The sequence below is a fragment of the Terrapene carolina genome, unplaced genomic scaffold (genome assembly GCF_002925995.2).
Source record: "Terrapene carolina triunguis isolate 2854851 unplaced genomic scaffold, T_m_triunguis-2.0 Scaffold97, whole genome shotgun sequence".
In the NCBI taxonomy this organism is placed as follows: Eukaryota; Metazoa; Chordata; order Testudines; family Emydidae; genus Terrapene; species Terrapene triunguis.
Genome location: NW_020664448.1, coordinates 14,738,311 through 14,753,071, shown reverse-complemented (window position 1 = coordinate 14,753,071; position 14,761 = coordinate 14,738,311). Strand labels below are relative to the sequence as shown.

At 42.8% G+C, this 14,761-nt stretch overlaps 1 protein-coding gene across 1 annotated transcript in view; it reads right to left on the bottom strand.

The window, feature by feature from the left end:
* FAT3 (FAT atypical cadherin 3) overlaps nucleotides 1–14,761 on the bottom strand; it is a 570,769-nt gene that overhangs the window by 96,036 nt on the left and 459,972 nt on the right. The window contains exon 10 of the mRNA XM_026651587.2: nucleotides 5,874–9,947. Coding sequence (XP_026507372.1) covers nucleotides 5,874–9,947 — 4,074 coding nt within the window. The remainder of the gene's footprint in view (nucleotides 1–5,873; nucleotides 9,948–14,761) is intronic.

The window sequence follows — 14,761 nt, the reverse complement described above, 5'->3', positions numbered from 1 at the left end:
AAGATTCATCTGAATGACCAAGAAACCTTAGTGATAAACAGAAAACATGTGAATCAAAGGATTGATTCATGTGTCTCTTCCTTTTTTGTTATCATTATCCTTCCTTTCTTCATTGCTCAGCACTGGTGCTACATTTTGCTGATGAAAGACTGAAGGCATATGATAAAGTGTTACAGAAATAATGAGATGTAAACAGTAAAATACTGTCAGGGAAATATTCTTAAAAGGAAAGGAAAAAAATAAGCTGTGGCTTAGGGAACCATTTTGTAGCACTCATATGTATGCCCTGCTGCAGATCTCATTCTGCAATGATTAATTAACTTTTCCACTAACATATTTAAGCAGATTCTGGGTCCTAAGGGCATTCTAATTAATTAGTTTTTCACTCTGAATAATGTAGAATTTCTAAACGGAAGCCTCCTGACTACGAGTATTAATGGATTCTTTAAAATTTGTTGGCAGTTTTCTTATGTTCTGCTTTGAATGTCACAACACTGAAGTGTTAGCTAAAAATAAAAGCAACTTTTTAGAATGACTTTGAGGCTAAGAGAATCTGCATTATCTTTCATCTTTTGTTACTTGAAGTTTTACTAATGGCCTGTTCCCCCATGCCCTAGTCAGCACATGGTACAAAACCAACTTGGGCTCAAGTTTAATGAAAGAAAAAACAGCCAGACACAATGAAATCCACAAACATGCTGATCCCAAATAAACAAATCTTGATACACATCATTACTAAAGCGCACATACATAAGTTATAACAACTAAAAGGGTAGCTGAAAAGTAGATATTGATCACATGAGTTTTCACTGTGACTTTCCTATTCATAGTCCATACTAGAGTGGTTATTTATTTTGTTTCTTTTTTTGGATTTCATATTTATTTATTTAGACATGTCTAGTGCCTATCTGGAACTGTAGGTACTTTATGCATATTAAAACCAATAGTGTTTACACAAAATTTAAGACAGTGCACATGCTTATGGAACTGCCCAAATGACAAAGACAACCCACCAAATTCTACCACCACTACATCTTAGCTTTTGAGGAGGGAGGGTTAGCTCAGTGGTTTAAGCATTAGCCTGCTAAACCCAGGGTTGTGAGTTCAATCCTTGAGGGGGCTATTTAGGGATCTGGGACAAATATCTGTCTGGGGATTGGTTCTGCTTTGAGCAAGGGGTTGGACTAGGTGACCTCCTGAGGTCCCTTCCAACCCTGATATTCTATGACAATATTCTTATATCTGCTAAGATAACTCCTCCCGCAAATACCAGGGGTCTCAGAAGTGGCTACCTGAATGACTCTAAGGGTATGTCTATGCTGCGAGAAAACACCCACGGCTGGCCCATGTCAGCTGGCTTGGGCAGTGAGGCTACAGAATTTCAGTATAGATGTTCAGGCTTGGGCTGGAGCCCTGGCTCTGGGACTCTGCAAGGAGGGAGGGTCCTAGAGCCTGGACTCCAGCCCAAGCATCTACACCAGTGGCTCTCAACTTTTCCAGACTTCAATACCCCTTTTCAGGAGTCTGATTTGTCTTGAGTACCCCAAGTTTCACTTCACTTAAAAACTACTTGCTTACAAAATCAGATATAAAAATAAAAAGTGTCCCAGCACACTGTTACTGACAAATTGCTTCCCTTCTCATTTTTACCATATAATTATAAAATAAATCGATTGGAATATAAATATGGTACTTACATTTCAGTGTGATGCTTGAGCCTGTTTTTCCACTTGTGAGTCTTGTCTGAAGCCAGAGCCCCAGGTGGTGAGGCTGAAGCCTGAGCCCCACCGCCTAGAGCTGGAGCATGTAACTTAGCTTCACAGGACCCACTGTGGTGTTGGGCCTCAGGCAATTGCCCTGCTTGCCCCCCCAATACCACCCTGCACTTGTGACCCCCCTAAACCCATCCTGTGACACCCCCCCCCCCCGAGGACTGCAAACCCCAGGTTGAGAAACATTCATCTAGATTAGTTGAATAGCCCCTGGAAGACCTCTGTGTACCTCCAAGAGTATGTGTACCCCTGGTGGAGAACCACTTATCTACAATACAGTTTTATAACCCCGCAGCCTAAGCCCCATGAGCTCAAGTCGATTGACACAGGCAACCGCAGGTGTTTTACTGAAACATTGGCATGGGCTTCAATGATTTGCTGGATCAAAGTTATAACCTCTGCCACATTTTCTGGTTGCTTTCCCCCAGTCTACCAGCATTACACCTCAGGCTTATCTGAGATGGGCATCAACCAGCTCACCCTTGCCCAGGGTCAGATGTCAGTCAGACATTGGGCTAGACATTCCACCTCACCAGGTAGGTCAGGAACACTGGGGAGGTCAGACTGAGTTCCACTGGCACACTTTGAAGCTGCTATAGCCCGTACCTCCTCACTAAGGGCCTGAGCCTCTCAGCTGCTGAGCATCCTCTGTTCCCACTTACTTCAACAGGAACCGTGGGTGGAGAGCAGCTTCAAGGACAGGGAAGCAATCTTAACAGCCCCAAACAGTGGTTACACCAGTTACTTTAGGCCGTGTCTACACAGGGACACTCAAGAAAGTTAATGTAAATCAACTAGAGGTGTGAAGTCAATGCACATGGTGTGTGGATGCCCTCATTAAGGAGTAAAGTGGCCTTAATTTACAGTAACTTAATCTGCCTTGAATCAGTCCCCCCACCCTCTTCCCCCTCCACCTTGAAGGTGACTTCACACCTTTTAGTTGATTTGCCTTAACTTTCCTGAGAGTCCCTGGATATCTAAATATTTTTACAGAACCTGCAATATTTTCACTAGCAGGGGCATTCCCCTACCGTAATTACAGGGTCCTGTAGGTAATACTGCAAACACCAAGAAAACCTTATCTATTTGTCTAAAACAATACTGACAAGTCTTCAATAATCCACATGAAAGGGCCCATGGTTTATTGCATGCAACTGGCCAAAATTGCGCTCTCACAAGAAAAGCAACAGTGCCTCTTCCATCTCCAGCTATCACTGCCAGGAACTTTCTGATATTTAACAGCCAGCTTTTATATCGTGCCTTTCATTGGTACAGATCCCAAATTGTTTTACAAGGACTGTCAATGAATGGACAAATAGGCATCACATCTTCCACCAGTGAAATGCAGATGGCTGGGTTCGAAACAGCACACAGCAAGCCTGAAGAACAGGTTTGAACTGAAGAACTGTATTTAAGTTAAACTAAAAGTGGGAGGGGCATGTTAGTCAAGCACAGTGTTGTTATCCATATTAGAAGTTGGCCAGAACACTGAGATTAATGACTGTATTCTTGGGGAAAGTACTATGGGATCTTTAGTCATCACAAGCGGTTAGAGCTTTGATTTTATGCCTCATCTAAAAGGCGATTTTCCCACACATTCTGTGTGTGTTGCATGTCCACAGGGAAAGGTATGAAAGGCTATTCTGAGTGCACCAAATGCCATTCTCGTTATGTACTTTCTTTTCCTTTTAATTCAGTGATCCATACTTGCTCCAGCGAACGTCTCAGGCGTGGCTGTATTTACAGAACAATATTCTGGGTCTCAAAATACCTTCAAAATGACACGGTCACTGAAAAAAATCCCCAGCTAATTTGATCCCATGAAATGTTCAAGTCCAATAGCTGAACTCATTTTGAACTCAAAGTATGAATTGAATGTTTCATTAGTGAAAAGGCAACTGTTTTTTAACATTTGTTTTTTAGCCAATAGAATTAAATGTTTCTGGATGATTTTCATTCTACAATTTCCCATATCTAAGAGGATGTCTTAAAAAACTGAAGATAGCAAAGCCTCTTTGGTATTATGTTCTAGCAGTTGCAATGGTATCACATGTGCCTTTTAAACCTCTTGTTTTTTCAGTAGTAGCATTTTTAGAATTTACTATGACAACATAAAATCAGGAAGGGATAGTTTTGAAACTTTTAGGTCTTACGGGAGGAGACTGCTGTTAAACTGGTATTTTTCTCAAATTAATGAAAGTGGATTAATATATAATGTATCTGTATTGTGCATTAGAACAGGAGATTTAAGACTTCAAGACAATTTACAAAAATGGGAAAAATGCTAGTTAATAATTATCTCAGTGCACTAAACTACTCCCAATTTGAACATCACTGCTTTGCTTTTCTACAGCACTTTCCATTTGAGGATCTCAAAGCTCCATACAGACAATAATTATATAGGTGTCACAAAGCATCTAGGACACCGGCATTATTATTCCAGTTTTACAAACAGGGACAATGAAGCACAGAGAGGAAGTGCCTTACCCAAGGTCACACAGGAAGTGGGTGGCCGAGTCAGGAATAGAACTCCTGCCTTCCAGTTTTGTTCTTTACTCACAAAACTAGCCTTCACCTCCTGTCCTTATACACTATTATATGATACCCTATTAATACACACCTCTACCCCGATATAAAGCGACCCGATATAACACAAATTTGGATATAACGCAGTAAAACAGCGCTCCCGGGGGGCGGGGCTGCGCACTCCCGGGGGGCAGGGCTGCGCACTCAGGCGGATCAAAGCAAGTTCTATATAACGCGGTTTCACCTATAACGCGGTAAGTTTTTTTGGCTCCTGAGGACAGCGTTATATTGGGGTAGAGGTGTACCAGTTTAGCTTTTACAGGTGTGGAAGAATTTACTTTCAAACTGAATAAAGACTATTTTCAAATGGTCAAAATGAATTATTAAATCACTTGAAACCTGTGGTATTTTGAATGTATATGATGACAAACCATGGTACCTAGGACTTCATGATTGCTACCATACCACATGCCACAGCCATTCTGCATTTGATAGCAAAAGCAGGGACAGAATTCAGATCCTCCCGCTCCAAATACACAAACCCATGCACCACTTGAGCTAAATGAGACTTCTTATTTTTACCCATTACTTGTTAGCAGTATTGAGTCTATGACAAAACCGGAAGCAGTTCTAATTCTATCCAGTGCAGACCGTGGTGCACACCAACAATAACCAGGTTATTACAATATATTAGCAGCTCTGCAGGATGGGAGGCAGGAGGAATCAACACTTTACTCCCACAAATGTACTGGAGAATGCAGACAACAGACATAGGCACAGACAAAATAACCACACCCCATTTCCTCCTCCACCTCCCGTCCCCCGCCCATACACATACACACATCTAATTTTGCTCTGGAAAAAGAATGACAATAAATATAGCATGATAGGAACAAACAATACTACCATGCTTGGAAAAAATATTAGTAATGAAATAACGTTTACACCATGCTGCATGTCTGCAAACCAGAACAGCAGTACGGAGGGTTATTGCTTCCCTGGTTTGTGATACGATGCTTCTGGTAAGTGGGGAAAGTGTGGTATTCCTCCCTCCCTAATTTACAGTGCACGTCAATTTTTCCACAGGTAGTGATTTTTTAAATTGAATTTTTAAATGAAAGTTTAAATGAACATTCCCCTCTCTGGAAGGGGAAGGGCTTAATTAAAAAAAAGTGCGTAGAAATGTAAGGGTTTTCCTCCTGAGAATAAATGCTGTTCATTTTCCCTGGTTGATACATTAAGTTCTGATCTTTCCCATGCTGACACATCAATCATGACGGGTTACACTTCCTTACATTGCAGCACAGCATGAAGTCTTGGGCTGTGAAACTGGGGAGAGAGGGAGGGAGAATGACACACACACAAATCTCTTTCTCTCTATCTCTAAGCTTCACTAGTTGCTACAAAATTCTGGTCAAATTAAGAACAATAAATCCAAGAGAAATAGAACTGACTTGCTTGCAAGCTGAGGATGTACCTGCAATCCTGCTAAATCTTTCATGCTAATCTGTACTAAATCTCAGTTCTTCAATAACGGCAGGTTTCAGGAAGAAAAGGGGTTTGCAACTTTCTTACCTGTGATATGGTAGCTAACCTGCCGGTTGACTTCAGACGTGTCTTCGTCCCATGTGCTGAGAACCGCCACAACTTCACCTGGAGGGTCACTCTCTTTTACGGATCCTCTGTACACCTCGTGTTCAAAGATTGGTGCATTGTCGTTTATGTCTGTCACAGTGACAGAGACCAAGGTAGTGGAAGAGAGGGAAAAAGCTTCTCCCAGATCTGAAGCTACCACTGCAAAAGTAAAAGTGGGATTCTTTTCATGATCTAGGTCCTTCAATGTGCTGATCCACCCACTGTTGCCATCGATTGTGAAGGCTTCCATGATCTTGTCCAGCTCCGATTCCGCTGAAAGAGTATATGTGACTTGCCCATTTGCACCCCAGTCCGCATCAATTGCTTTAACCTGGATAAGATTAATCCCTATTGGCATCCCTTCCATTATTACAGCTTCATAGTTGGCAGCTTCAAACACAGGCTTGTTGTCATTTACATCCAACACTTTAACCTCCACATCCACAGTTAATACAATGTCCACTTTGTCTAGCTGTATGGTGGCTGCAACTTTAAAGTGAAAAGCAGGATTTGTCTCATGGTCAAGTCTCTTATCTAGCTTTATGATTCCAGTGTCTTGGTCTATGATGAAAATCCCTTCCTTGTTGTTTTCAGCTAATTCACCATTAACAGTGCTATATACAGCACCCAGGCTTGGCAAAACATGCAAAACGTCAAGGGTGCTTCCTATGACAGTGTCTTCTGGTATTGTAAAAGAATATTGGGGTTGGGAAAAGGAAGGTAAAACAGCTTCTGGAGGTAAAACATGGATATAGACAGGAATAAGGGAATGCTTCATGGGAATGCCACCATCAACTGCTTTGACGAAAAATGACAGAACGGTGTTTTTCAGCTGGTTAAAGTTACCTTTGGTGACCATCCATCCATTGTCAGGATCAATTTCAAGCAGATCTGCCACTGAAACAGAGGCTTCACTATACAATGAATAGGTGATTCTTGAATTGGCTCCATCATCTGGATCTAATGCTTGCACTTGGGTGACCAAATGACCTTTTCCAACATCTGCTTTGACACTTGCTCTGTATTCTATTGTCATAAACTGGGGAGTATTGTCATTCTCATCCACTACGATCACTCTCACGGTGCAGAAAGTCATTCTCCCACCTCCATCCAGGGCCCTCAAAAATATACTGATATCCCCTTCCAAAGGGTTCTCTCGGTCCAATTTCTCAGTTGTTAGGATCTGTCCATTGTTATCAATTAAGAATCGGTCCTTGGCAAAATCATTTATTATGGAGTAGTTTATTTGGCCATATATACCAGAATCTCCATCTGTCGCTTTTACATGGACTACCTTAGTTCCAGGGGCAGCATTTTCTCTAACCTCTGCCACATAAATACTCTGTGAAAACGTGGGGCTATAGAGGTTAGCACCCAGGATCCGGATATGCACCTGAGCTGTGCTGGTGAACAATCCATCCGAGACAGAGACATTTAAGCTATACATTGGCTCCATCCTCTGTTTCCGATGGTTAGACAGAGTTATAATGCCACTCTTGCTGTCCATTATAAAGCTGGTCCGATCATTTCCAGACAAGATACTGTACTCCAGTCTGTCAAAATCAGAGCTGTCAGCATCAGAAGCTTGGACACAAGTCACAAAATGACCCCTAGGGGCCAGTTCACTCACGTAAGATTCATATATTAACTGGTTAAAAACTGGAGGGTTGTCATTCATATCTGTCACATAAATACTAACAAGAACTTCACTGCTCAGTGGTGGGAATCCATTATCAGCTGCTCTGACTTTTAAGCTGCACTGCTGTAATAGTTCATGATCCAACATACGGGCTGTCAGGATTAGGCCACTTGTGCTATCGATGTGAAAATAATCAGTGCTGTTAAAGGAGTCCTGGACAATCTGATACTGTATAATTTTGTTATTTTCAGAGTCTGCGTCGGTAGCAACAACCTGCAACACAGGAGTCCCAATCAAAGATGCTTCGGATAAGGTGGCATTATAGGCCAAGTGATCAAAAACTGGAGGATTATCATTTACATCATTAATAATTAAGTCCACAGTGACTTCAGCCCGAGCACCAGTGAGGGCATCACTGGCTCGTACTGTCAGCTTAAAAACAGAATTTACTTCATAGTCCAATGGGCTGATGACACTCAGAATGCCGGTGTCAAAGTCAATGTTAAACTGGTTGTAGGGATCTCCATCAACAATGATATAAATGATACCCTGGCCCTCTGGGCTGGTTGCATTTATGCTAAGAATTGGGGTGTGCATTTCTATGTCTTCATTTACAGAAGCTGTATAGAAGGGCTTGTCAAACACAGGCATTGCTTTATTAACTATAGTAATAGGAAGTTCTACTGAAGCAGACAACGAAGGATTACCACCATCTTTTGCAAGGATGATAACTAAATACTCTATATTAGATAAGTCAGAGTTGAAGGCTTCTCTTAAAGTGACACTACCAGTTTGTCTGTCAATTTCAAAATGCCCATAGTCTTCTTTCAACAGATAGGAGACTTCACCATTTGCACCCTTATCTTTATCAATGGCTGTCACTCGATATATTAGGGTACCGGGCTCAGCATCAACTTGTACAGCAGCATAGTAAGGCAGCCCTACAAACACCGGAGCATTGTCATTGATGTCCTCAATGTTAACTCTGACAACCACCCTGGCCACACGGAGATGATCTAGTTCACGACTTGCTTCAACGACCAGCTCATACAGCTCTTGTTTTTCTCTGTCAAAGGGGATGCCCGTTGTTTCAATGACTCCCGAGGTGGATTTGATCATGAACTTGTTGCCTGGGTTTAATATACCATACTTCAAGGGCTCATTGAGACGGTTTCCAACAGCATTCACCACAGCTACATTTGTGATATTAGTGCTGTTCTCCGAGATAGATGTGGAATAAAAACTTTGTGTAAAATGGAGCCCACTATCCATGGCTTCTTTTACCATTATGGTCACCATAGCAGTGCTGTAAAATTTCCCATCAGACACTCTTACTATAAGCATATAATGATCTTTGGAAAGAGTATTATTTTTTATGGTGAGTACCCCAGTACTTGAATCAATCAAAAAATGGTCCACATTGCCTTCAATCAGACTGTATGTTAGTTCAGGTGGAACTTCTGAATCCGGGTCTGTGGCCTTGACTTTAAGAACCTCTACACCAACGTAAGTGGGCAGAAGCAAGACTGTCTCAAACACAGCCTGACTGAAGACTGGAGGATTGTCATTGATGTCAGTTACTTCAATAGTAACTTCAACTGGACTCTCCGCTGTGAGCTGTGGATTTCCGCTATCTCTAACATGCACGTGGAAATGGAAGTGGGCTATGGTTTCATGGTCTAAATTTGCAATTGTTCTGATCGCGCCAGTGCTGGAATCTACAGTGAAGTACTTCTTAGCAGTGGATTCAACAATCTGATAGACCAGCAAAGCATTCTGATTACTGTCGGCATCCGTAGCTCGTATCACCAGTGGGTTGTTGGCTGCGCTCCGGACTATACTGTTTACAGGAGCAGCTTCACTTATGCTGCCCGAGTATTGGGAGAGGAGAAAAACTGGCAGGTTATCATTTTCATCAACAATCTGAATGCTGACAGTGGCATTTGATGCCATGCCTGCCATGTTAGTTGCTTGAACAATGAGCTGGTAAGAGGAAGTGCGTTCATAATCAAGTGGCTTTTGACTGGTGATGACTCCAGAATATGGGTTTATAGTAAAGGCTCCATCCACATTCCCATCCTTGACCTCATAAACTAATGTAGACTGACTGATTGCAGAGATCAAAATGACTGAAGTTCCAATATCAACATTTTCATTAACTTCTGCTTGGTATTCCTTGTGTGTGAACTTTGGATGGGAATTATCTGACATGGTCACAGAAATGCGTACAATTGCCGTTGCAGACAGTGGTGGTGAACCTTGATCAGTTACTTTGACTGACAAAACAAACTGTCCCATTGTTGTCAAGTCCGGTTCCTTCAATACTGTGATGATGCCTAAAACTGGTTCGATCTTGAATGTGTTCCCAGTGTTTCCTAAAACATAAATGTTGAAAGCTATATTAGAAGTGAAATATTGAACATTGAGAAAATTATGTTATAAAACGAATCTGACTATGATACCGTCACATTAACGCACGAGCGGCCATCAGTAATACTAGTAATTGCATAGAATTAAAAAAAAAACAGGTACCTAAATCTGGGCTCCTGAATCCATATTTAGCCACCTAGATATGTGGCCTGATTTTCATAAGTGCTGAACATCCAGCAACTTCAACTGACTTCTGAAAATCAGACCACATATTCAGGTGTGTAAATATGGCCCTAAGAGCCCCTTTTTGAAAATCTTGGTTTATACATTTGTTTCATATTGATTAAAACAAAGTCTTTTTCTCTATCTTTAAATATTTAAAATTATCTTAATGGTTACTGCAGGCGCTCAATACCTCTGAAACCCACTCTGAAACTTCTATTTAGGTGCCTACACAGGAATTTAAGAGCCTAATTTTAAGATCCCAGGTTTGAAAATTTGGGCAATGTATATTATGCAAAAGTAAAATGTGGGAAAATGCACCCCACCACACATTATGGAATTAGACTATCAAATAGTTGCATACCTGAGACACAAAAAGGGGATCAAAGGCTAACAAGCCAATTGCTTGATAAAGGAATAACAATTCATGCCGTGAAATAAAGAGGCTATTAAGCAACTATAGAGCGGACTACTGTAGCTCAAGGCTACAAAGAACTGACTACAAAGTGTTAGAATAGAATTTAGAAAAATTACAAGGAACAATACCATATAAAATAGATAAAAGTATCTCGTGTCAGAGAGGTTTACTATTTGATTTCTGAGGAAAGAGAAATCTAGATTAATAAGATTTTGTAGAAAATGTTTTCAGATCAGTGTTAGCATGTGCAGACAGAGAGGTCACTGACTGCATAAAGGAGAAAATAATGTGTTTGGATCACAGTTTTTTTTTTTTTTTTTTTTTAAACTAACATGATATACTCTCTGACTATTCTTCAGGAGACAGATGCAAAACTTCAGGGTCTGTCCAAGTTTTTAACTGTTAAGAACATAAGAACGGCCATACTGGGTCAGACCAAAGGTCCATCCAGCCCAGTATCCTGTCTGCTGACAGTGGCCAATGCCAGGTGCCCCAGAGGGAGTGAACCTAACAGGTAATGATCAAGTTCTCTCTCTCCTGCCATCCATCTCCACCCTCTGACAAACAGAGGCTAGGGACACCATTCCTTACCCATCCTGGCTAATAGCCATTAATGGACTGTTACTACATGTCGCCTCTATTAGGCAACATTTTTGTGTGTGGCATCTTAAGTAATTGCTTAAAATGTGGTTCACTGAGTGTGTGTATATATATACACACACACAAGCTTTTAGCTCCTTTTTCTCATTTTGATTCCAAAGCCAAACGGCCAATATTGACCTGTACTAATTTTGAATCTTTATTGTCAAACCATTCTTGATATAATGGTACATTATCATGGAGACTATTCCTGGGATCTTTTTGCTAGAGTCAAGGGCCCATGACCCCTGTAAAAACTTTTCTCATACACCACTGAGTGGTAACCGTTAGTAAACAGTGATCTTTTAGTGGTAACTGCTACAGCTGTTGCGCAGAGGGCAGCATGTGTGAAAATTCCAGCTGAAGAACAAACTATGTGGTGACCCAAAAAGTAAATAAATACAGATTCTCTGAACGCTGTAACTGACTGCTAAGACTACTCGTATTTGCTGCAGGTTCTGAGGCACAGAGGCTAGTCCAAACAGCAGAAATCAGTATGATAGTGGCTCCTACATATCAGCTATACACACACCCGTAAGAGCTACAGAGGCCAAGGGTTATGCTAGCTAAACCAAACTTTGTGCTGTTCACTGAGAGGCCCGGGGTGCAGATTCCCACAAGGATGAGCACATTGCTGGCACTGACAAAAATTGCATATGGCAGAGCAGTTTTATTTTGGTACTGCTAGCTAATAGGTATTAGTTACAGTCACAGACTGATGCATGTAAGGATGGGGAGGAGGTGTTTTTCTCCTTTAGAAATTTCTTATTAAATTATGAGACTACTGCTTTCATCATTCAAAGTACTTCCTGTGAATGAAGAAGCTGTGTATGATCTGAGCCCAGCTGTTAAAATCAGCATCCTCACTGCACCCAATTTATAGATTATAGAAACTATAGCAACTGACGCCTCAATTTTGATACATCTAGGATTGGAACATTTGTGCATAATGAAACCATAGGAGTTCAGTTTTATAGTAAATGAAGGATTGAAGCCTGGAATAGCAGACAGAGCTCACGACGAAACAGAAACAACAGGCAGTTATAGAAGACAAACCTATATGCAAACACTTTGGAGGATAGTACTAAAATTCAAAGGGATCTAGATAAATTGGAGAACTGGGCTACAGACAAGATGAAATTCAACAAGGACAAATGCAAGGTGCTACACTTAGAGAAGAAAAACCAAATGCACAAATACAGAATGGGGAATAACTGGCTTGGCAACAGCACAGCTGAGAAGGATCTGGGAGTTGTAGTGGCTCACAACCTCGACATGAGTCAACAACATGATGCTGTTTGAGTTGCATTAACGGAGGCACAGCATGCAAGTCACAGGAGGTGATAGTATCGCTCTACTCGGCACTGGTTAGGCCTCAGATAGAGTTCTGTGTCCAGTTTTGGTCATTGCTGTATAGAAAGGATGTAGAGAAATTGGGAAGGATCCAGAGGCGAGAGACGAAGATGATCAAAGGGACGGAATGCAAGCCTTATGAGCAAAGGCTGAAGAAACTGGGTATGTTTAGTTTGGAAAAGAGACAGGCGTGAAAGTAAGGCGGTACGGGCTGGTATGGTGTACCGGTAAAAAGTGGCTGCTGGTACCGGCCCATACAGCTGACTTTAAAGCGCTGCCACCACCGATGATGGGGGTGGGAGGGGCAAAAGGGGCAGCGACGTTAAAGCGCTGCCGCGGCAAAGGACCCTGCTTAAAGCTTAACATTGTTGCCCCTTTTGCCCCCTCCCCCAGGCCACTGACGGGGGGGAGGGAGGGGGAGGTGCAAAAGGAGCAGCTTCCCAGGGGACGGCGATTTAAAAGCCCCAGGCCCTTTAAATCACCGCTGGAGTCCGGGGCAGCACGGGCCAGGCAGCGCAGATGGGCTGGCTGGGGGACGCTGACCCCCCAGCCCTGGCCCTTCCGCCCGAGGCCCCTGTACTGGTAAGAATTCAATTTTACTTTCACCCCTGAAAAGAGAAGACTAAGGGGGAACATGATAGTGGTCTTCAAATACGTGAAAGGCTGTGTGACGGGATGTACATGCCCCACACTAGAGAAGGAGAAGTTAACCCCACATGGTGGGTGGAGGAAGCCACATCCCCTTGCCACTGCTGGGCATGCTCCAACTGGAGCCTCAGCACAAAAGGCCAGCTCAGTCAGGGCTGAGGAGAGAGAATGCTCATTGCAGGCTCCCTCTTGGGAGCTGCTGGAGCCCCCGATCATGAAGGCCAAGTGTGCCGAGACCCAGGCCAATACCGGGCCGCCCACGGAAGCCCAAGTCATTGGGAGCTTCGCAAGCTGATGACCCCAGAGGTCCAGGAGACTTGTGGACAGCAACACTGGAAAACAGGGTAGGAAGTAACCCAGGGGAACTAGAGATTGGTCCGGTTGTGGAACCGGGACAAAGGCAGCGTGATTCGGACAGATCCTCACTAATCTAGTGATGAATCCATTCGCTGCTATCAGGGTCATGGGCTGGGACCTGGTGGAGCAGGGATGGCCTGGATCCCTCTACCCCAGCTGCCAGCCACCCCTAGATGGCGGCCCACTTCCCAACTGGCTGCTCGATCTCACAGCCTTGACTAAGAGGGCAGCCATACTGACTCGGGCCAGTAGGCCGCACGGCCCTACAAGTGAGGGCAGCCATATTGACTCTGGCCAGTAGGCCCTGAGACTCAGGGTGGTCATTGGGACTCAGTTGTGGGGCTATCATGCCTTTCCCCATGCCCCAAAGAGTGAAGGGGTGTATTGGCTCCACAATAGGTTGCCACAAAAAAGATAAAGAAAAACTGTTCTCTCTTGCCACAGAGGGCAGACCAAGAGGCAAAGGGTTCAAACTACAGCATAGCAGATTTAGATTAAATCTCATGAAAAACTTCCTAACTGTAAGAACAGTAGGACAATGGAACAGATGGCCTAGGGAAGTTATGGAATCTCCATCACTGGAAGTTTTCAAAAGGAGGCTGGATAGCCATCTGTCTTGGATGGTTTAGATCCAACAAATCCTGCATCTTGACAGTGGGTTAGACTAGATGACTCTTGCGGTCCCAGATAACCCTATGGCTCTATGATTCTGTAATATAATATGTAGAAAGGAGGAAAACATACAGCTTAAAAATGGCCATCTAATAATCTAAACATCATTTCTAATCATCATCTTATGTTCTGTCTCCATTATGTACTATATTACAAATGCATTATAGCCATAGTCTTACAGCACTACATTATTTATCATGTGTATTGTGGTGGCACCTAGAGGCAAACCAGGTTGAGGTCCGATTGTGCTAGGTGCGGTACAAGGATACAGTAAATAACAGTCTCTTCTCCAAAGAGCTCACAGTCTCACAGATGAGAGATAAAAGGTGGACAGGACGAACCAGTGGGCTGTGGGACAGACGGGCAAATAAAAATAGTAGGACATGTGCAATTCTTGACTGGTTTGCTGTTTACCTCTTTAAAAAAAGGCAATAAACCAATCCCACACCCTCACTCCCACCCAACACACACACACACACACACACACACACACACACACACACACACACA